Source organism: Oenanthe melanoleuca, chromosome 1, assembly GCF_029582105.1.
Source record: "Oenanthe melanoleuca isolate GR-GAL-2019-014 chromosome 1, OMel1.0, whole genome shotgun sequence".
In the NCBI taxonomy this organism is placed as follows: domain Eukaryota; kingdom Metazoa; phylum Chordata; class Aves; order Passeriformes; family Muscicapidae; genus Oenanthe; species Oenanthe melanoleuca.
In genome coordinates, this window is record NC_079333.1 from 26770296 (window position 1) to 26791253 (window position 20958).

At 52.0% G+C, this 20958-nt stretch overlaps 2 protein-coding genes across 2 annotated transcripts; one reads left to right on the forward strand and one right to left on the reverse strand.

The window, feature by feature from the left end:
* The first annotated feature begins 595 nt into the window (after window positions 1-595).
* Window positions 596-3141, forward strand: LOC130248436 (protein Wnt-4-like). The gene is given in 9 exon segments (XM_056482196.1): window positions 596-642; window positions 976-1058; window positions 1061-1198; window positions 1717-1788; window positions 1791-1850; window positions 1956-2092; window positions 2740-2761; window positions 2764-2944; window positions 3138-3141. Coding segments are annotated over 9 exon segments (744 nt in total).
* A 1097-nt stretch (window positions 3142-4238) lies between these two features.
* On the reverse strand, window positions 4239-16404 carry ACRBP (acrosin binding protein). The gene is made up of 10 exons (XM_056482239.1): window positions 14983-16404; window positions 14076-14288; window positions 11446-11540; window positions 11237-11333; window positions 10770-11043; window positions 5637-5769; window positions 5288-5467; window positions 5017-5184; window positions 4850-4936; window positions 4239-4386 (listed from the first exon to the last, which is right to left on the reverse strand). Exons 1-10 carry the CDS (start codon window positions 15026-15028, stop codon window positions 4258-4260), a joined length of 1422 nt encoding a protein of 473 aa, XP_056338214.1. The 5' UTR covers window positions 15029-16404; the 3' UTR covers window positions 4239-4257.
* Between the last annotated feature and the right edge of the window lie 4554 nt (window positions 16405-20958).

Consider the following 20958-nt stretch of genomic DNA (forward strand, 5'->3'; position numbering starts at 1 on the left):
CACAGCTCACATTTTCCTGGGTTCCCAGGGGCTCTAAGGAAAGGGACACCCAATGAGAAGGGGGGCAGCCACCCTATGGTGCCTCCTAGGAGATGGGCAAGGACATCTTGATCTTGGGGAAGGACAGTCCATGGGGAAGAAAATGAGGGAAGTGAAGGGAGACCTGCCAGGGAAAGAGTTAAGAGAGCCAGGGAGCAGCTGGGCTGTGTCTGTTTGCTGTAGCTATGTGGGCTGCAGGGTAGAAAAGAAGAATCTCCAGCCTGGAGGAGGCAGATGAAGGAGTGTCTTTAAGAGTAGTGGATGTGGGTGAGGGAGGCAGAAGGTCTCTGTGCTCCCATGAGCTGTAGCACTGGTGTGGATGACCTGGCAGGGCCAACCTAGCAGGGTTCTGTGGGCTACACGGTCTCTGATGCTGGCAGGCACACCTGGACAGCCCATGGTCACTGCCTGGGGCTGGGGCTCCCCCTGCTTTGCAGTGCTGGGCTGGAGCTGCTGTAAAAGCCACTGCTGGGCAGAGGCTGTGGGAAGCCACAGGCAGCGGTTCAGGAGGCTGCGGCCCCGGGGTTGAAGGTAGTGAAGTTTTGCCACAGAGAGGATGGAGCTGGTGTGGCTGTATGTGGTGCTGATCCACGAGCAGCTGCTGTGACCTGGCTGTAAGTAGGCTTTGTGCATGTATTGTCTGGGTTGGAAAGCAACCTAGGGAGGTTCTGTCTCCAAAGAAAATAGGGTGAGAACAGGGTGGAACAACCAAAATGCAGAATGGGCATCTGTGGGAGCATGGAGGGAGAGGGATGGTAAGGCTGAAGAGGTGCAGACCAGAATGGGAAGCAAGAATGTCCAATTCACAGATAACATGTCCACATCCCCCTCCCTGCCCCATTTCTGCTCTAAGATACGGCTGGAGAGGGTTAGTCCTGCAGTGGTAAGGCTCTGGCTCTAGCCCATCTGCAACTGAACCTCTCCCCTGTCCCACAGATCCCTGGCCAAGCAGACTTCCCTGCAGGCAGTCCTCCAAGACCCCAAGGGCTGTGGAGGCCTGATGGGGCTGGTGGAAGAGCAGGGCAGGTGGCAGCCATGGAGGCAGTGAAGAGAGGCACAGAGCTGGCTGTCCTCGAGGGCCAGCACCAGTTCCACTCTCTCTGCTGGAAATGCTCCACCCTGCAGGGGCTGCAGGTCTTGGGCAAGGCCACCATCCAGGGTCAGTGAGGGAGCAGTGGCATGGGCAGGCTTGGCATGGTGTCTCTCCAGTATGCCTGCTGTCCCCTTGACACATGAGCCTTTCCTGGGCTAGTGTGCAAGGGTCGCACTGGACCCATCCCCAGAGTGGCCAGTGCCTTCTTCCAGATGCTAACATGTCTGTCAGTACAGAGCAAATTGAACTCAGTGCTCTCACACATATTAGCTTTCTGGAGAAACTGCTTCCCATTTCGCCAGATTTGGCATTGTGGTCCCATTGGACCATCTGGGTGCCAGCTCTGCAGACTAGCAAATTTTCTCCCTGACCCTGTCATCCACCCTGCCACAGAGCCATGTCAGTCACTGACTTCCAGCCTTGGGAGCAGCTGCACTGAGTGAACATCCTGACAGCTATTTCTCCCGAGCAGTCTCCATCGGATGGCATCATTCCTGCATGCAGTGACAGCCTCTTTTCCCACACTGTGCCCCCTAAGTGCCTTTGCCCTCTGCAGACTGGTGCCATTTCTGGTCCTGCTGCAGGCACAGGGGAGTCTGCTCTCACACACACCATCTCAGCTTTTGCTGTGACCTGTGCCTGCAGCCGTGGGGAGCTGCACAGTGTGGCTGTGACCACAAGATCCAAGGAGTCAGCCCGAAGGTGAGGGAAGAAGCAGGTGGCAGGGAGCAGGTGGCAGAGGGGAAGGTCCATGGGGGAGACAGACAGACAGATCAGACCAGACAGTTGCTTTCCTTGTTTCAAGGCCACTTTCCCTCTGCAGGTTTCCATTGGTCAGGCTGCTCTGATAAACTTTATGGGATTACCTTCTCTCAGGCCTTCATGGACAGCCCCAAGAGGAGCCGTGGTGTCTCCAGCCGAGTGCTCATGAATCTGCACAACCATGAGGCTGGCAGGACAGTAAGGGCAGGATTAGGGCTGGGAGCAAACCTGGCTGCAGGGCTTCTCCCTGGCCCGGCAGAGCTCAGTCCAGCCCCCACACCCAACAGGCCCTTCAGGGCAGCCACGTGCTCCCAGAGGATTCTGCAACCTGCTGCCTTCCCTAGCCCAGCACAGTGCTGATTACCCTGAGCTGGCTCCTGCCTGTGTGGAAGGGCGTCCCAGCCTCCCCTACTCCCTTCTGTGCGATCTCCTTTTCTGCACAGACCCTAGCTATGATTTAGGAAATAATTTACTCTGTTCTGTTCTGAAGGGCTTCCCTGCCCCACCAGCCTCTCTTCAATAAAGACAGACACCTGCAGGGGCCGTAGTCAGATGGGGTGCCTTGAACATTCTCCACCTCTGGCCAGATCTGCTCCCCTCCCCACAGCCCTGCAGGTCAGAACAGCTCTCTGCCTCAGGGATTTATCTTACAGACCCAAACCATCCTGTTTCCCACAGAGTGGATGACCTTCTGTTCATATTGATCTGGCTTAAAAAGATACTCTAGCTCTTTGCCTTGCCTTTCCTTCCCTGCTCCCGCCCCTGCTCTCCAGCCCCATGGGCAGAGTGTGGGGGAGCAGCAGCACATGGGAGGTGTTGGCAGGGTGTCCCTGGTCCCCCTGCAGGTGCAGTGCTGGTGCCATGGCGTGTCGGCTCCTGCGAGGTGCACACCTGCTGGAAGGTGCCTCCCTTCTGCCACCTGGGCAGCGACCTCAGGGAAAGGTTTGAGGGGGCAACAGAGGTTTGCCCGAAGCGGATCAGATCCTGCAACCTCCTGGAAATGCCTTCTCCAGTGCTCAGCTGTTCCTTTGGCTGTTCCTTTGGAGAAATGTTTGCAAGAGGAGTTCCAGCAACTGCCACAGTGAGGCTCCCCTCATTCAGTCTGACCTCAGTGCCAGGGAATGCCATGGAACAAATTATCCTAAGTGCAATCACACAGGACAACCAGGGAATCGGCCCTAGCCAGGATGGGTTCATGAAAGGCAGGTCCTGCTTGACCAATCTGGTCTCCTTTTATTACCAGGTGACCTGCCTAGGGAGGAGGGAAAGGCTGTGCATGTTATCTTCTGCCTGGGCTTCAGTAAAGCCTTTGACACCACTGCCCACAGCACTCTCCTGGAGAAGCTGGCAGCCCATGGCCTGACCCAGTGCATTCTTTGCTGGGTTAAAAACTGGCAGGATGGCCAGGCCCACAGAGTGGTGATGGATAGAGTTACACCCACCTGGTCACCAGTGGGGTTCCCCAGGGCTCAGTACTGGGGCCAGTCCTTTTTAAGAACTTTATCAATGACCTGGATGAAGGGATCAAGGGTAAGTTCCTGGCTGACATCAGGTTGGGTGGGAGTGTTGACCTGCTGGAGAGCAGGAGGGCTCTGCAGAGGGATCTGGACAGGCTGGATCCATGGGCTGAGGCCAGTTGGGTGAGGTGCAATCAGGCCAAGTGCCAGGTCCTGCTTTTCAGTCAGAACAACCCCAGGCAGCACCAAGGCTGGGGGCAGAGTGGCTGGGAAGCTGCCCAGAGGAAAAGGACCTGGGGGTGCTGGGGAGACAGCAGCTGAACATGAGCCAGCTGTGCTCAGGTGGCTGAGAAGGCCAATGGCATCCTGGCCTGTATCAGCCACTGTGGCCAGCAGGAACAGGGCAGAGATTGTTCTCTTGTATTCTACACTGCTGAGGCCACACCCCGAGTGCTGTGTCCAGTTCTGGGCCCTTCACTGCAAGAAAGACACTGAGGGGCTGGAGTTTGTCCAGCGAAGGGCAACAGAGCCTGTGAATGGTCTGGAGTGTCTAAAGGAGCTGGGGTTGTTTAGCCTGGAGAAAAGGAGGCTCAGGGGAGCCCTGATCACTTTCTACAACTCCCTGAAAGGAGGCTGCAGCCAGGTAGGAGTTGGTCTCTTCTCCCAGGCAACCTGTCACAGGACAAGAGGAAATGGCTCCAAGCTGTGCCAGGGGAGGTTCAAGCAGGTATCAGGAAAAAGATTTCTTCACTGAAAGGGTGGTCAGGCATTGGAACAGGCTCCCCAGGGAAGTGGTGGAATCACCACCCCTGGAAATGTTCAAAAAACAAGCAGACGTGGCATGGTTTAGAGGGCATGGTGATATTTGGTCAAAGGCCTTGACTATCTTGAAGGTCTTTATGAACTTTAATCATTTTTTGATTGCTGCCTGGAGAGGCTCTGGAACTTCTCTTGCCACAGCTTCACCTCCTTGTCTCCCTCCTTTGCACTCAGCACCCGGTAGGCCTTGTCACGCTTGCACTGCACACGACTCACCTGCAAGGAGAGCCTGGGCTCACAGGAGGGCTACCACTGCCCATCCTTCCCTAAGGAAAGAGACCTCCATGATGGATGGCATCTGGAGGCTGGGATGGGGCAAGAGGGGAGGACCAGCTGAACTGTGTGTTTGCTAGGGTACAGATCGGGCCTCTGTCCTGCTCTGGTGTTCTGGGGTTTTGTTACTGCCTAGGAAGCTCCAGCAGATGAGGGAGATCCTGCCCTTTGTGGGTATACAGGTATATCATCCCTCACATCGTCCGTGCACATCCCACCCACCAATGACACCCCAATTGTGCTGGGGCCACTATTTGTCCCCCCACCTCCTCCAAACACACCCAATTCTGTCCTCCTAGAAGGAAAAGCAGTGGGCCAGTGAGTCCAGCAGGGACTTGGGCCTGGCTGTGGAGGGGCCAGCCATGGAAGAGCAGGCTGTGCAAAAGGCAGCACAGCTGCTTCTCACCCTCTGGTTGTAGATGCTCTTCAGGAGGCACTGGTAGCTCTTGAACATGCAATAGTTGGGATGCTGAACGCCGCTCGAGTCGCAGATCTGGCGAACGAGGAAATGAATAAAGGTCACAGAAGGAAGAGGAGAAGGAGGGATGGGAACATCCACTGATGGTCACCCACCTTTCCCGAGGCATCATTGCCCTGGAAAGCGTCGTACTCTGCCTTCAGCCAGAGGGTCACAGCAGGGTCCTTACAGCCATAGATGGCCATCCGGCTGCACCAGTACTCCATTCTCATCCCTCTCAAAAAGTCCAAGTTGTAGTGCTCCAGGGTGTGTGGGGACCTGGACTGCAAAGGGGTGGGATAAAGTGAGCCATGCTTCTTCCTCCCCTACCCCAGCTCCCAGTCCAGGCTCTCCTGAGAGCAGCAGGACACGCAGCACCCTCGGTACCTTGCCCTCTATTTTGTTGTGCTGGGCTGAGATCTGGGGGTTGATGTAGGTGGAGAAGCTGCCCAAGTCACAGCGAACGCGGTTCAGGGTCTCGATGTTCTGGCACTGCTCCCTCTTCAGCGAGCAGAAAGCACAGTCGGGGCACAGATCCTTGTGGTGCCGCCCAAAGCTGTCACACACCTGCAGAGGAGTCAGGGAGTCAGGGGGGAAAGGAGACTGAAACCTCTCAGGAGGCTGAGCAGTTGCCATATTCCTGGCTTGGAGGCTGCCTCCCTGGTCACCCAGGTCAGCTCCTCTCAGGAGGTGGCTGCACACAGCGGGGACCAGAGGTGGACAATGGTGTCTTTACCGAGTCTCCAAACCCAAAGACTCTTTTTTCCATCTCCTTCCAGGCCTTGGTGAGCATCGATGAGAGGCAATTCCCCTCCAGCACTGCGTAGCACAGGACCAGCACTGCCTCATCGTTCTGCAGGGCTAGAAGGCTGGCAGGGAAAGGGAAGGAGGGAGTCATCTCATTTCTTTTCACAAACTGAAGAGATGCATCTTTAGTTAGAAACTGAAAACAACCCCAAAACAAAGCAAAAAATCCCTTCCCAAAGAAACCTTGGACTCTTGGCTAAACTGCACAGAGGAATGGGGCTCCCTGCAGGGTCTGTACGTGCCTGTGTGACACAGAGGCTACAGGGGGGTTGCTGTGCTTCTGGGGGCATGTGAGAGGGACTAGATGAGGAGCACAGCTTGAAGAGCTTCCCCAGGGCCCCTGCAGCAGCTGCTGCCTAATTTCATCTGAGTGCACAGTGAGGAGATGTTTGTTAGATGTCTGCTGAGTGCTGAACGTGGGGCAGCCCATTTGGGTCTGGAGGATGTCACATACTAAGCCTTCCTCCCAAGTATTTGACAGAAATGGGGAAAAACTTGTTAACAACAAATTTACTGTTCATCCAAACTGACATGGGTAGCTAAAAGTAGAAAATTTAAGGACAATGGGATGAGAGCAATGAGAATATTTGGCATCTCTTAGGAGCAATGGAATTTGTAAACATGGTATGGAACTGTTAGCAGACAGGGATGGTTGGTTTCAATCATCATCAATGATGCAGAAGAGGTAAACATGCTCATTAGATATTTGCCTCTTGTGTCTGGAAACAAAGCCAGTGATAGATAAACAAACTTTGATCTAACAGAGAGTAAAGAAGAGCAGCAACTGCTTAAGTTAAAATGCTCTTAAAATCCATGCATGGGCTAACATGGATGGACAAACTTTCCTGAGAATAGCTGAAACTTCTTGGAGAGCTTCAGATTAGCATTAATAAAAAAAGAAGAGGTGGAGAACTTGAAGGAAGGTGATAAAGATGATATTTCCTAAGGCCTGGAAAACTTTCACCTAGAGGTAGAAGCTAAAAAAGCATCACTCAGCTGAGCAAAGACACCAGTGGGTACCCACTCAGTCAGTCAGCCCTTTTACCAAAGAGGACTTCAGCTGGAAAGCTTCCCTTGTCAGCAGGTGGATGAGTATTGACTTTTGGTGACTGGAATTTGGGGCAATATCAATTCAAACCAGAAGCAAACAGCATCTTCCTGACACCAAGGGTGTTCAGCATGGCAACAGCTGATAGGTGCTTCCTCCACAGTTAGGAGACTTCAAAAAGAAATCCCAAACTTCTCTTAGGAGAGGAGTCTGTGGCTTAACCACATAGCACAGTTGTTTTCTTCAGGGCTCACCAGATATGACTTCATGTCCTGTGCTGAACAGGAAGATCAGGGTGCAGGGTCAGGGCAATTCCTAGACCTGAATGTTAAAAGAGATGAGCTTCACAGAAACCTGAAATGTGCCACCTGCCTGAGTTTACCAAGAAATTCTGCTGTGCTCTCTCTCACATCCTTTTCCTCCTCTATCTCTGCTCTCCATCTCTGCTGTGAGGTTTTCTGGCCTCACAGTTGCAAATTTATGAGGTGATTTACCACCTCTGGGTGAGTATAACAGCACTGCTGCTGGTTCTGTCCACTCATTGACACGCTGCTGAGCTGCTGTTTGTGGATGCACAGAGCTTCAGGGAAAGGGATGGGTCTATCTAAAGCGATTTCCTAATGCAAATCCCTCCCCAGCTTAGAACCTCTGCATGTTATTGTCCTAACCACTGCCCTGGAAAAATCCTAACAGGTGCTGTGAGGCGAAAATCCAAAGGGAATGTGAAAAAACCTCCCAGGATTAAGAAGAATCTGTGGGCCGAGATCAGTAATTGATCTAAGGCAAAAGAGAAAACTTCAGGTAACAGCTTATCCTAGTTCAGCATCTCAGGATGTGGAAGGACACAGAGCCTGCTTCAGTGCTATCTCTGAAGAGTGCTGGTGAGCAGCATCTGCCTCTCCTGCCATGTAATGACAAGGATTTGGGCCATTAGCTTTCAGCTGCTGAACCTTCCTGATACTGGCTGGCTGAGGTGCAGTGAGCACCTGAGGCGAGCAGAAAAGAAGATAAGGAGTGAACAGCAGCTTCCCAGCACTTGGAAACTTCTGATTTAGGGGGGTTGCTGCAGAAAACTAAAACCAGTTATGAAAAAGCCACTCTTAACAGCTTCAGAAAGAGAAAAAAAGATCTTTGACTGCATGCCAGGGCTGGTTATGGGTGATGATAATTCAAAAAGAGGTTTTTTCCTGGGGATGGTGTTTTTAATGAAGGGTCTGCCCTTAAAATGAAAGCCTCTGGGGCTGAAGTAGATAAGCACCACAAGGGCTGTTTGGAGGGGTAAAGCAGGAGGAGGAGCAGGGAGTCACCAGGAGTGTATGTGTCTCTCACTGCACATAAATATCTCAAGGGTGAGTGCCAAGAGGACGGCGCCAGAGTCTTTTCAGCAGTGCCTGGCCACAGGATGAGGAGCAGTGAGCATAAACTAAAACACAAAAAGTTCTACCTCAGCATCAGGAAGAACTTATTTACATTGAGGTGGCAGAGCACTGGAACAGGCTGTCCAGGGAGGTCATGGAGTCTCTCTCTCAAGACAATCAAAACCCACCTGGACAGGTTCCTGTGTCACCTGCTCTATGTGACCCTTCCTTGGCAGGGGATTGGACAGAATGATCTCCACCCCTGACAGTTCTGGGATTCTGAGAGGGCTCCAAGCAGCCTTGCTGGGGAAGCTGGGCTCACATGAACCACAGGTGAGTATCCACGTGTGAATACCAACAGAATTATATCTGGATCCGGGACAGCCGTGAGGCTGAAAGGGGTGTGGGGGCTGTAGTGACAAATGACACAACAGTGGGAAGCTCTGGGAAAAAGGGCAAATGCAATTCTTTGAGCAAACAGAAAAGCAGGGAAGGGAGGCTGACGTCCTTCCACGTACCCAAATGCTGAATCCCATCACTGGGTAGTGCACACAGAGCTGGAACATGGGGGTGATTTAAAGGGATACTCAAAGTTGCTGCAGAGAATGAGAGTTGCACGAGCTTTGTAAGGTAAGGACTACAGAGCTCTCTCTAGCTTATTGCAAGACTGAATCATGGTTTAGAGGTAACTCAGAGGAGAGGAAATACTGGGAAATAAGGCAGAAAGCACAATCAGGACTAAAAATAGAAAATAGGTGCAATAATTGTCATTTCCCCCTCCCGCCCAATGATTCACTGCTACCAGAAAGACCACAGAAAAGTGCTGCAGATCCTTCTTGTAGTACTCTCCTTGCCCTGTCTCCCTCTAAAGGACAGCTGGCCTCATCAGGCACTATGAAAGCTGGAAAAGCTGCCAGAGCAGCTGCCACAAGCCACAAGGGATGAATAAAAAGGATGGATGTCCTGCTGGACATGAGACCCTAGGGAGGACACACAGCTCTGGGATCTGTGCTCATCACAGCCCTGCCCACCTTGTGTTAAACCAGGCGTCGGTGCACAACCACCAGTCCCACCCAACACTGCTGGAATGGAAATGCCTCCAGGCATTTTGCCCCTTTTTTAGGTCATGCTTTGAAGTCCCTCTGAGAGGAGGCGGGATGTGGCGGGCGGCAAAGCCGACAGGCGCGGTCTATCGCGCCTCTTTATCCTCAGTGGGGTTTAAGCTTTGCTTAGCATGATTGATGGGGCTCGGCTGCCGGTTACAGACACACAGTCAGCATTAGTGTCTTTGAGAAACTCTGCAGCAGAATAGCGAGTGTCATCTGCAATCACAGCAGTCCCCTAGTAATCCCAACACAACTCAATCACAGCAAGGCTCAGTTTCAGACTCAGGGAGAACGAAATTCTCAATGAAACACAATTTTGCCTGAGAGCACATACACCAGGAAAACTTTTTCCAGGCAGTGAAAGCCTCCTACAGTATTAGGAAGGAGGATGACATATGTTAGAGGCTTGCAAGGAGACAGTTATGGCTTTAACAACATGATGCAATTCATCATTACATAAAGCAGAAGTGGAACCTCTGGCTGCACCGTGGCAGTGGTAGGCAGCCTTAAGGAGAAACCACAGATGTGCAATCAGGTGCAAAATCTGTGCACTTACAGGAACATCACTGGCCAGCAAGAGAGCAAAACCAAAAGGACTTCTCCATGCAAACCACATCTAGACACCTTTTTTTTTTTTCCTCTCTCTTGCAAGCAAAATAATATTTGCATGTCAGTCAAAGCAAATGGTCCTCAGCCACAAGGTACTAGAGGATCAAAAAGCAAATTTGAGTGAAAACATAATATCCTTTTGCAGGTGTTTTCTCTGTTACCAGCCCCAGCTACCTGAGGACAGAGGCAAACAGATCCTGGCAGACCAGCTGAGAAGAGCTCAACATGCTCCTAATGCATCCCTAGGCCAGAGGGACTGAGGAGGGTGTATGAAAGGGTTGCAGCAAGCTGGGCTCTGTGCTGAACTGCCGTGATGCTGCCTCCAAAACCAGAATGGGGAACCAGAAACACCCTAGGAAGAGCTGTGCACACATCCAGAGGGCAGAGAGGCACACATGCTCGAAAAGTAGTGGCCATGCACAACTTTGTGCTCCCAGCTCTTTCCTAGCCCAGGGCTGCTGTTGCTCCCCTCAGGTCAGGCTGCTCTAAGAAACATCTGCCTTGCACACCAAGAGGCAGGGAGCACAGCAAGACACATCCCAAGGACCTGTGTTTGCAAGGATACTATTTCTGCACATCACCCAGACGCCTGGGACGTGTGTTTGGAGGAGGACAGGGCAGAGGTGATTGCATCGTGCAGATGGCCACAGTGTGGCGAAACACAGGCATGGGACAAAGCCTTGCCTGCAGCTCAGGCCCAGACTAAACTCACTTTGCTCAGGATGCAAGGACAGTGCCATTTTCAGGCACTGACAGTGCTGGATCACCCTCTCCCTGCTGGCTTTGTGCTGGAGCGAGGGGTGCCTGGGGGCTCCCTGGTACATTCCTGCTCTGGATGGGACAGCTTGCTCCAGAACACTTGGATGCCCTGGGGCTGCTGTCTGGCGTGCATGAGGACACAGGTGGTGTGTGGTGTCCAGAAAGAGCAGACTTCCCCTCACCTGCCTCGGGGGGGAATTTCCTGCTCTGATGCGTGTCCTGGGCCCGAGCTGGTGGAGTTCCAAGAGGAGTTCTTGCTGTCCAAGGAGGCATCCATGGAAAGGGCCGAATGGATCAGGTGCCAGATGCTTTTCCTTAGGCTTTGTTCCTCAGGGGATTCCGTCCTGGAAGGTGAGGTGGGAGCCCTGAGGGCTGCTGTGTGCGTAGTGCTGCTCTTCTGCCAAGGTGTGGGTGCCTTTGGCGTGGCTGTGGGGTACTTCGGCGGCGGCTTCTGACCTAGCAGGGCACGAGAGAACTTGAGAAGGTCTTTGCACTGTCCTGGCAGGTGACAGAAAAGCTGCTTCTGAGTAGTGGGACAGAGGGATGGAGCGGCCAAGAGCGGCTTTTGGAGGCCAGACAGAAAGTGGAGAGCAGCTCCAGGAGAGCAGAGGGGAGCAGGGGTGCCCAGCCCAACTTGGTGCAGCCATACCTTGTGTGACAGGGGAGCCTCTGCCCTTGGCCGAGGAGTTGCCGGTGCTGGATGGCTCCATCGGGGAAGGGGAAGAGCCACCCAAACATGGGACTCGCTGCGTGGAGGAGAGAGGGAGAAACGTGACTCTCACTGTTATCCTCCCTCCCTCCTCACCTTCCACTTCCCCAGAGATTCTCTCCCCACCCATGCCACATCCCACTCCTTACCTTGACGAAGAACTGCTGTTTGAGGCAGCGATACTGGGCGAACTGGCAGAAGGTCTGGAACTGCTCCATCTCTGGAAATTCACTGCAGACTGGCCCTAGGGACAGAGATGTGGGATGGGGGCAGGACTGGGTGCACCAAGAGGTGGGGACCCTCTCTGGATGCCCTCAGGTGATGATCACCTGATTCCAGGCACCACATCCCTTTTCCCTCCAGCCCCGAGGGTTTCACTTTGTCCTTCTGCCCTTTTTCACACAGTTATCTTCCCTGTGACAGAGACACAAACTTCCTGTTTCCAGGATCTGATGCTTCTGTTTATTACTCCCTGCTAGGCTTAAGAAAGAGAAAAAAGACAAGTAGTGATATAATAGGTTAAAAAGATGACCAGACTGGCCTGGGAGCACCAGAGAATGATTTGGTTTGGAAGGGTCCTTATAGATCAAGTTCCAAGTCCCCTGCTGTGGGCTGGGACTCCTTCCTCTGGACCAGGTTATTCAAGGACCCATCCAGCCTGGTCTTGTTGGGTCAGGGATGGGGCTGCCACAGCTTCTCCATGCAGATGGCTCCCGAGGAGACAAATTCTTCAGGGCAATGTAATTTGACATTGATTCCAGCCTTGCAGGGGGTGGAGGAAGATCCTTAGGGCCAGAATGCTGCTGGCAAAGCCTGTGCCTGTGCACATACACACACACACTGCAGTCTTGACTAGGACTGCCAACACACTGACTCCAGAGCTGCAGCTCTTGCAGCGATTGCAGGAAAGCCAAGGGTGTGCAGGAGAGCAGAGAACCCTGAGTAATTGGGTGATCTTGTGCTCCCTCTGCTCTAGGAGTGCATGGCCTGGCTGGCACATAGCCCTGTGAGAACAGGGGAAGTGCTGGCTGAGAAGGAGGGCACTAGCAGTGAAATTGCACTGTTCTGATATTATTGCTCATGCACCATCCTTTACCCTGTATTCACTTCTTGTGCTGAGCGAACAGCTGCACCATCAAAAGTAGAATTTCAGATACATGCCAGGATCCCAGCCCAGAAAAACACCCAACTTGTAGTGAACGCTCCAGAAACCCACCCCATCCCTTGTTTAAATCACAAGGTATTGCAGGGAACACTCAGATCCTCACACTGTCCTTTGTTTGAAGCACAAGGTGACTGCCTTCCTCAGCACTGCACCTGAATGGGCACAATAATGCTCATGGGTACCTGGGTGGAGACAGCACTGCCACAGCTCTGTGAGACAGCAGAGGGTAAACATGAGAGGGCACACACTCTGCCACATCTGTTCCACCTCTCAGCCTGGCTGAAATGTGCCCAAATAGCCCCCAAACTGGAAAAAAAGGTAACACAAAGGGGAATAAATTCTGCTGGGTAGGTGTGTTAGGCTGAGGGATGGGAGAAAAGGTAGAGAGAGCAACCTGCAAAACTGTCCCATCTCCTGGCATTTCCAGCTGCCTCTGCTCTTGACAACTGAGCCTCTGAAGGCAGCAGCAGTGGGAGTGTGGCTGGACATGACAAAGAGCAGTGCTGGGGGACTGGGTACCAGGAGGAGAGGAACCAGGGACAGGGTGCACAAAGCCCCATGGCACAGTGGATTGCAAGTGCCCAAAAGTGAGTGAGGAGCACAGGACCCATCCCTGGGTCTGGTGATGTTGGGTGTGACTCGTTCCCCCAACACAGCTGCAGAAACCAGCAAGAAATAGTTGCCCTCAAGCAGCAGTCCAAATAAGCACAGTTGGCTGATCATTCAGCTCATTGACGTTCATATCTAAATATAAAGACATATTTTTTTATGAGAAAATTGCTCCTATTTTTTTTTCCTTCTGAAGAAAAATACAACAAAAGTAGTCCCAAGTTTTTCAGCTGCACAGATATAATTATACCACTTAAATTCTCTGATGCAGGGGTGCAGGGAAAATATGACTGCAGAGATCTGAAGGGTGCTGTTGCTATGGTGCTTTCTGAACTGGGATGTTTCTTGGCTCCTGAAATGTTAAACACTTAAAAAGGCAGCTTATCATCTCAAGTTTTCTTAAAGATCTACGAGAGCCCATGAGCCAAGATTCTACATTAACCCTCAGATGAAGTTGGAAGGAGCTGGTAAGAGACAAGGAGCTACACTGAGCTTGAGAAAGCTGTGGCCAGTTTTTCCTCCTGCCACCCCACCAACAGAGATGTGGAGAAAGGGAGGGCCACTGAAGTGGCTGTGGCTTTCAGCCCCACGACCTGCCAAGAGAGGCTGGGACAGCTGAGCTTGCTCAGCTGAGAGAAGAGGAGGATAAGCAACCCATAAGGTTGAAAGAAACCTACAAGAGGAAAAACCCTTGGTGGTGGTGCCAGACAACACGTGGAGTGGGGGAAAGCCATGCAAATTCCTGCTTAGGAGGTTAGGGCTGCCCTTTGGGAAAAGGTTTCTTTTCTCCATGGAGGTAGTGCAGCACTGAAAGGGATGCTCAGAGAGGCCACAAAAGCCAGTGTGCTCTAGTTCTGCCAGTGTCTGCTCCAAGCTGCTCTGCGGGCTGTAGAGCCCAAACCAACCCACCCCATTCCCACAGTCTTGTGGCATCTTGGGAACAGCCACACTGCTCCAGCTGGGTCCAGGTGCTCCTCTGGGCACGGGGGTGGGGGCTGCCCTTACCTTCGGGGATTTTTCCGCGGTTCTCCTCCCGGTCCAGGTGCAGGATGGTGGGGCTCAGGCAGCCGTACGCCTGGCGCAGCAGGCAGAACATGTTGGCCTGCCAGGGCGGGTGCAGCTTCACAAAGAACTCCCGGTACTCCCGGTCCGACAGCGGGCTGCCCGGGGTGGGCGGCGCCGGCGGAGCGACGGCGGCCGTCGGCAAGGTCAGCACACCTGGGGACAAACACGGGGGATGGGGACAGGGACAGGAGGGTGGAGGTGGAGGAGCAGCTGGCAGGTTGGCCTGCTCCTGCCTGCTGGCACAGAGCAGAGTGCTGGGACAAACACTTCAGATGCTGGCCTCCATCACCTCTGCCTACAGCGTGCTAGGGCAACCAGGAGTCCCAGGGAAAAAGAGGGAAAAGAGTACAAAGGAAGGAAAAAAGCGAACTTTTAAAGTCAGATTTTATTGTGAGCTTGGTTTGGATTGGGGGGGAAGTGTTTTACTTTTGGTTTTGTTGTTTCCTTCCTATGTGTGTATGTGTGTTTTTGTGGGTGGAGGTTTTTTGGTGGTTTTTTTTCTGTGTTCGGGGTTTTTTTTGGTGGGGAGCGTGTTGATGTGATTTTTAAATTTTTTTCCCTCCAAAAGCCCCAGCCTCCAGAGACACCCACTATGGTGGTGGCTCCCCTGCCCCCTGCACCATGCTATGGGCACATCCCTGTCCATGGGGACATCCCTCCATCTCCTCCCTCCCCTCTTTGCCTCCAGCTGGGCCCTTCTCCTGCCGCCTCTTCCTCTGTCCCCGCCCTGAGACCCCAGGGGCGAGCAGAGCCGGTGGCCTGTGGCCAAGTGCGGTGGTCCTGAGAGTCAGGGGTGTGGCAGCAGCAGAACAGGGGCTGCGGTGGCCCGGCGAGGGCAGGCACTTACTCAGCAGCCAGAGGAGCCACGATGTGTCTGCCACACGCTTCAGCATCGTGGAGCTGCTCGGCGGCCGGGTGGGAGTCACTCGCGCACCGAGCAGGGCAGTCTGAGCGCTCGGGTTCTGCCCTTGGCAACGGTGGAACCATTCCCTGGCATTCCACGGCACCGCGCCGGGAACGGCGGCGGTGTCACGGCGGTGTCACGGCGGTGTCACGGCAATGTCACGGCGGTGTCACGGCGGGGAGGGGCCGGGACACGCCGGACTGTGGGACGCGGGGAGCGGGGCCCAGCCGGGAGCTTCTCCCGATGTTTGGGGACACGGCGGTGCCTGGGAACGACCCTCAGCAGCATTTGAGGCCTGGCCAGGCTAACCTGAGGCTGAGGGTACCCCCAAAAAAAGTGGTAACTGTGGGGTACCTTAAGCCCCAAATTGTTTTATGCAGGGGAAAGGAGGCAACATCTGTTCCATCTGCAGGGGTTTGAGGAGCACTCCCTGCCCTCCCAGGAGCGTCCCAGTGCCAGCTTCCTTCAGGATGTGGTTGGGAAGCTGCTTGATCTCTGCCGGGCAGGCACAGCACTTTCTGAACTCCCGGGGAGTCAAGGGAGCACCAGCTGCTCTTGCTCTGCTCCAGGTGCCCCCAGCTCCTCTCATCTGCTCAGTAAAGCCTTCCCGGGAAAAAGCAGGAAGACTGCTGCCGGCAAAAAGGGTTTAGGGAGCAGCAGCGCACAAGTGCCCGGAGCCCCAAGGGCTGACTGCGAGGGACCCCACACGCACCCCGTTTCTCAGGGCTGAGGTGCTGGGGTGCGGCCAGCACGGAGCCTCCCGCAGCTCGGCTCCTTGCCATGGCAGAGGGAAGGAGAGACACGAGCGAGCAGCTGGCGGGCTGGCAGGAAAAGGCTTGGCACGGCAGCCCCGGGAAGTGCCGGCGTCAGCAGAAGCCCGGCTGGCACAGCAGCCCCCGTGTCACCCGGCCCCGCGCAGCGACAGCCCGGGGGGGTGCGGGCAAAGCGGGCCGAGTCTGGACAGGATTGTGCTGCAGGAGCCGCTTGTGCCCCAAATCCTGGGAGATGCCAGGCTGTGCCGCGTGGAGCAGCTGCAGAGCGGCTGCGGGGCTGGCACATCGCCCGCCAGCCCTGCGGCCATTCGGGCGGTCAAGGTGAAAAGCTCAGATCGCTCCGGCCACGCAGCCGGCTGAAAAGGGCTCTGGGAGCAGCACGCACCTCTGCGGGGCCTGCCAGGAGACGAGCTGTAGTTTGCTCTAAGATGTTTTGTTGGAAAATAGCGTTTTTGAGAAGCTCGTAGCCTGACCGCTTAAAAACAGCACTGAATTTTGAATGTTTTTGCAGCTCTGTAGAAGAACAATGATCAGGAGAGTTTTTCCAGCTGGTTCTTGCTACTCATATTAAAACAGGCAACACTGCTGGAGCTTGCATATTTTGGCAGTTCCTAGTCTACCATTACTTAGCTTGAGATATATTGCTTATTAGCTGATTTGAGACAATTGCAGGGCCTTCAGCTCCCTAGCTCTGTTAATCACCTCCACTTCTCTGCAACAAAAGAGCCTAGGCTGAGCTCTGTCACCCTGACTGAGCAGCTTCCCAGACAAGTTCAGTGCTGACCTCACTGGCTGCTGGAAATGTGGGACTAAGGAAAGCACACTGATGTTGCACGTTACAGAATCATAGAATCACAGAATTGTAGAATGGTTGGGGTTGGAAGGAACCTTAAAGATCATCCAATTCCAACCTCTGTGCCACAGACAGGGACACCTCCCACTAGACCAGGTTGCTCAGAGCCCCATCCGACCTGGCCTGGAACAGTGCCAGGGATAGGGCACCCACAGCTTCTCTGGACAATGCCACCAGTGTTGCTGATACCTGGCAGGTGCTGGTCACACTGCCTGTGTCTTCATGTGCCAGCAAGAGATTTATGGCAAATGAGAACAGGAAACAAGAACGGATGCAAAAGAAGGGGGACCTGTCAAAGGAGTCCCCCTTGGCTGGTGCTCTGGTTGCAATGCCTATGGGGAGCCACTGTTTGTTTGGAAAGGTGTTTATGGATGTGAGGACATGTTGGCTGCTCAGCACTTCTCATTCCCTGTGGCACATCCTGGACTTGGTCCAAGTTGTCAGAATCCTGCAGAAAATTCACAGTCCACAAGTGAACTCTGCAGAAGCCAGTGAGTCTCTGGCATGCACCCAGCAGGGCTGTGAGGCTGAGAGCAGGAGGCACTGCTGTGCTGTTTGATGAGGTGTGTGCCAGGTAGGCTGCGAGGCCCCTGCATTTCAAGTCTCTGCAAAACAAAAGTCATCTCTGGGGGAGGGAAGAGGAGGGGAGGAACAGTAACTTGTACACGATGCATCAACGCTGCAGGCTGGGGGGAGTCTACTCCCTACTGCTGCATCAAGCAATTAAAGCTGTCAGCAGTGCAGAGCACGGGGGTGATGTTAATTCCAGTATTTTCTGATTTCTGAGGGTTCACTTGGCACCTTGAAGGCTGTACCCTCAGTGACGCATTACAAGCCTGTCATTTTTGCAGTGAAGCAGATCTGCACCCTTGTTTTCAGGGCTGCACACAACAGATTTCCTGCAGCCAGAGTCGCTGTGCCAGCTGGGACCAGGCAGGCTGAGGGACACAGATGTAACCCCAGTGCCTGAGCCAGCAGCAGGGAGGAGAGAACTCGCTGGAGTGATGTTTTCCATGCTGCTGTCCAATTGCATGTCAACCCTGATCTTTGTAAAAGCTTTGTCTGGTTTGTGAAGGAGCACCCTCCAGCAGATGAGCTCCTCTTCCTTGTTGTCTCAAATACCTTGGCTATTTCTCAGCATTGTCTGTGCTGCATGTTCCACCACAAACACCACCAGGAGCAGCAATGACTGAAAACCTCTTGGAAACTCCAGGAAACTGTGGCTCACAGACCCTGTGTCAGCACAGTGAGTTAAACTGAGGGGTTTGGGGCAGGAGAGGTTGTCTGGTCAGCTCAAAGCCCCATAAAGATGGAGGCCACAAAGATTAGGTGTGAATTCCAGACTCTGTGGCACGTCAAGCAGCATCCCCAGAAAGCATGTGTCTTAAATGATTTGCAGTGTAAGGAGAGATGATAGAAAAATGCTTCCAAAGCCACCTGTATGTGCATTGCTAGGAAATAAACAGCTTAGGGAGGAGGCCATGAGCAGTTCTGCTCGTGTAGGTGGTAGGTTGATCTCAGGAAGGGGTCGACAGAGCCCGAGACATGCCAGGCTGTGCCTTCCTTCCAGTGCACCAAAGGAAGGTGTGATACCTGCATTTATTCAAACACAGCCTAGAGGAGAGGGTAGAGAAGGGGGACACTTGCTTTGCTCACACAAGGAGTTGGAGAGTCCAGAGGAGCCTCCCAGCAGAGGAGACAGCCCTGCCCTGCCCTGCCCTGACAGAGCCACCACACAGCAGACAAGCATAGACCCCCTTCCAGTTCAGCACTGACTCTCCCAAACACTGCTCCAAGAGCCCAGGGGAATAACCCCGTGGGAAGGGCTGCAGCTGCCAGAGCAGGGCACAGATGCCCATATCCACAGACAAAAGCACCTGTGAGCATTCTGGTTCAAACCAAAATTCTCTGAATCGCTGGCTTTATTCACAGGTTAAATAATCTTCATTCTGCATTTGTACTTTTATTTCAGTGGGTTTACTGTCATTGGCTGAGAGCTATGCGAATATGCTGATAAATATAGACTTTGTGTTAAAATTGGCACTCTTTTTAACCTGGTAGATATGTTAATCTATTCACATTTGTACAAGCACTGCACAGTTATAATGTGCATTAATTCAAATACTTAATTTACATTTTATTTTGTTAGGAAATAGTGAATGAAGCATTTTTTTACTTGACATTTAGAAAATGGAATATTTAATTGATTGCAAAAACAGCATTTAAAAATGGTTTCTTGAATTATTAATACAAACTAAAATGGAGTGGCTACATCAAAGCCTGCTTGAACAAACTCCTGTAGTCTCTTTAGGCAGGTTTGTTTCATGCAAGAACAACCTGATCCAACCACGATTTTATCCCTAATGTGAGCAGGGGCTTGGACTACAAAGCTCCAGAGATGCTTATTCCTGCTTCAATCTTTCTGTGGTGAGCAAATGGGTTCTTCCAATGACTGCATCATTCAGGCTTTTGGAACGAGAAAATCTCCGGATCTCACACTTCTTTTTCTTTCTTGTTGTCAGTGTGCAAAAAATAATTCCTTTCCTACTCCCAGATGGGGTTTCAGTTTTGAATGAGTTGTTTCTTCAATGGCATCAGCCCAGCACACTGAAATTAAATTGCACACCTGCAAAAACAGACCAAAGTGGACACCTTGCTGAACATTTCTTTCACACCAAGATGCAGAAGATTACTGTGTGTCACAGCTTTGCCTGTCCTTAAGCCTTGGGCACAATTTAATTTTTTTTTAAACTAACACTCCTAGTTTCTTTTATGTATTCAGAAAAATAAACATAAATTAGCATAAATTAATCAAGATGTTTGACTATTTTTATAAATGAAATTCATTTTATTGGATAAAACCAGCTATATTTCTTCTGATACTGTAACTGATAGGAAGCAGAGTTGCAGAAACTTTCTTCAGTTGTCTTTGGAAGGACATTTCATTTCCTTCTATTAATCTTTAACTCTTTCAGTGCTGCAGTCTCCCTTTCCTACTGCCAGATCTTTAGAGCAGATGTTGCCACTCAAGCTCTCAATGTCTTCCCATTGGCAGGGAGAAAGTAAAGCAGAACATCTCAGAAAGTTTTCAAACCAGCCAGGTCTGGGAGGAGACTGGCTTATTTTCAGTCTGTGTGAGCAAGCTGTCTCTTGGGAATGTCTTCCCCTGGCAACGTGAGAGCTCTGGACTGATTTGTGCAATATTTGGATTGAATATACACGGCAGTGAGAGAGTGTCCATCACTCAGTTCTGAGTGTGGTTAGGTAGGCAGTACCACGAGAGTGCTTAAAGAAAGGCTGGGAGTTGCTGAGCTGTGGGGTGGGTTTGTTCAAAAGCAGGAGAGGAAGGTGGTCCCACTGGTGGAAGGTGACAGTTGTGGCTGGGATGGTTTCCATGCACCTCATGCCACGGACATGGTGGTGGCAGAGCCTGGGGGATGGGAGCCCGGGGAACTCATCTGCTCCTTGGAACTGGGAATACTTTACTGAGCATCCTTGTGCACACATTGACCCAACTACCCAGGAGTGATGCCTACAGATGGGGAAATCAAACTGGGCAAGATAAACTGGTCCTTTGTGTGCATGGCCAATTATTATTAATAAATGGACTTAACAAGGCTGCAAAATTCTTCCCTCTTGTCACGCTCTATGATTCCAGCCTCCTAAAACTCAGACTTGACTTCACTCATCAACTAGGATATTTCCAATCACTCTAAAAGGACAATTTCTCCAGCACCATTTTAGAAAGTGTTTATGTTGCACTGACAGCTGTTCCAGGAAATCTGCAAGCTAGTCAGTTCTGTAACAGAGTTCATGATTACTTTAACTGAGTATATTCCTGCTTTAAGCACTTCAATTCTAGGAGAAGTAAACTTCTCAGATCCCATTACCACTACAGTGATCCAGGTAACTATTAACAAGGATCTTTAAAAAAAAAAAAAAAAAAAAAGGTAATTTTTGTCAGATTTTTTTGGCTCCTTCCTGTCAAACTGATTTTATTTTGTTGACCTGGGTTTCTTTCTTGTTTTAGAGAGAAGCATTTTACTTCCCTGCTGTTCCAGTATTTCACATCTGGACTGTTGTGGCAGCCTTCTTGACATCATTAAGGACCAGAACAGAGCTGGCTCTTTTCCAGCCAGCCCTTGCAGGTTTTTCCAAGCAGTCCAGAGTCTGACAGAGATCAACCCACAGATGCCTCCAGGTGGCTTTCACAGGATGACTAACACCATTTATTGAGGACTGATGATCAAAAAAGTCTTTGCCCCAAGAGGTGCCATTTAAAACCCTTCTTTA

Excerpts from the sequence above, each read along its gene's own strand:
- ACRBP (XM_056482239.1), bottom strand. The coding sequence starts at position 15,028 with ATGCTGAAGCGTGTGGCAGACACATCGTGGCTCCTCTGGCTGCTGA. Across the intron at positions 5,770-10,769 it reads GAAATTCCCCCCCGAGGCAG|CCTTCTAGCCCTGCAGAACG; the intron begins GTGAGGGGAAGT and ends TTTCCCTGCCAG. Across the intron at positions 5,468-5,636 it reads TCTTTGGGTTTGGAGACTCG|GTGTGTGACAGCTTTGGGCG; the intron begins GTAAAGACACCA and ends ACTCCTCTGCAG.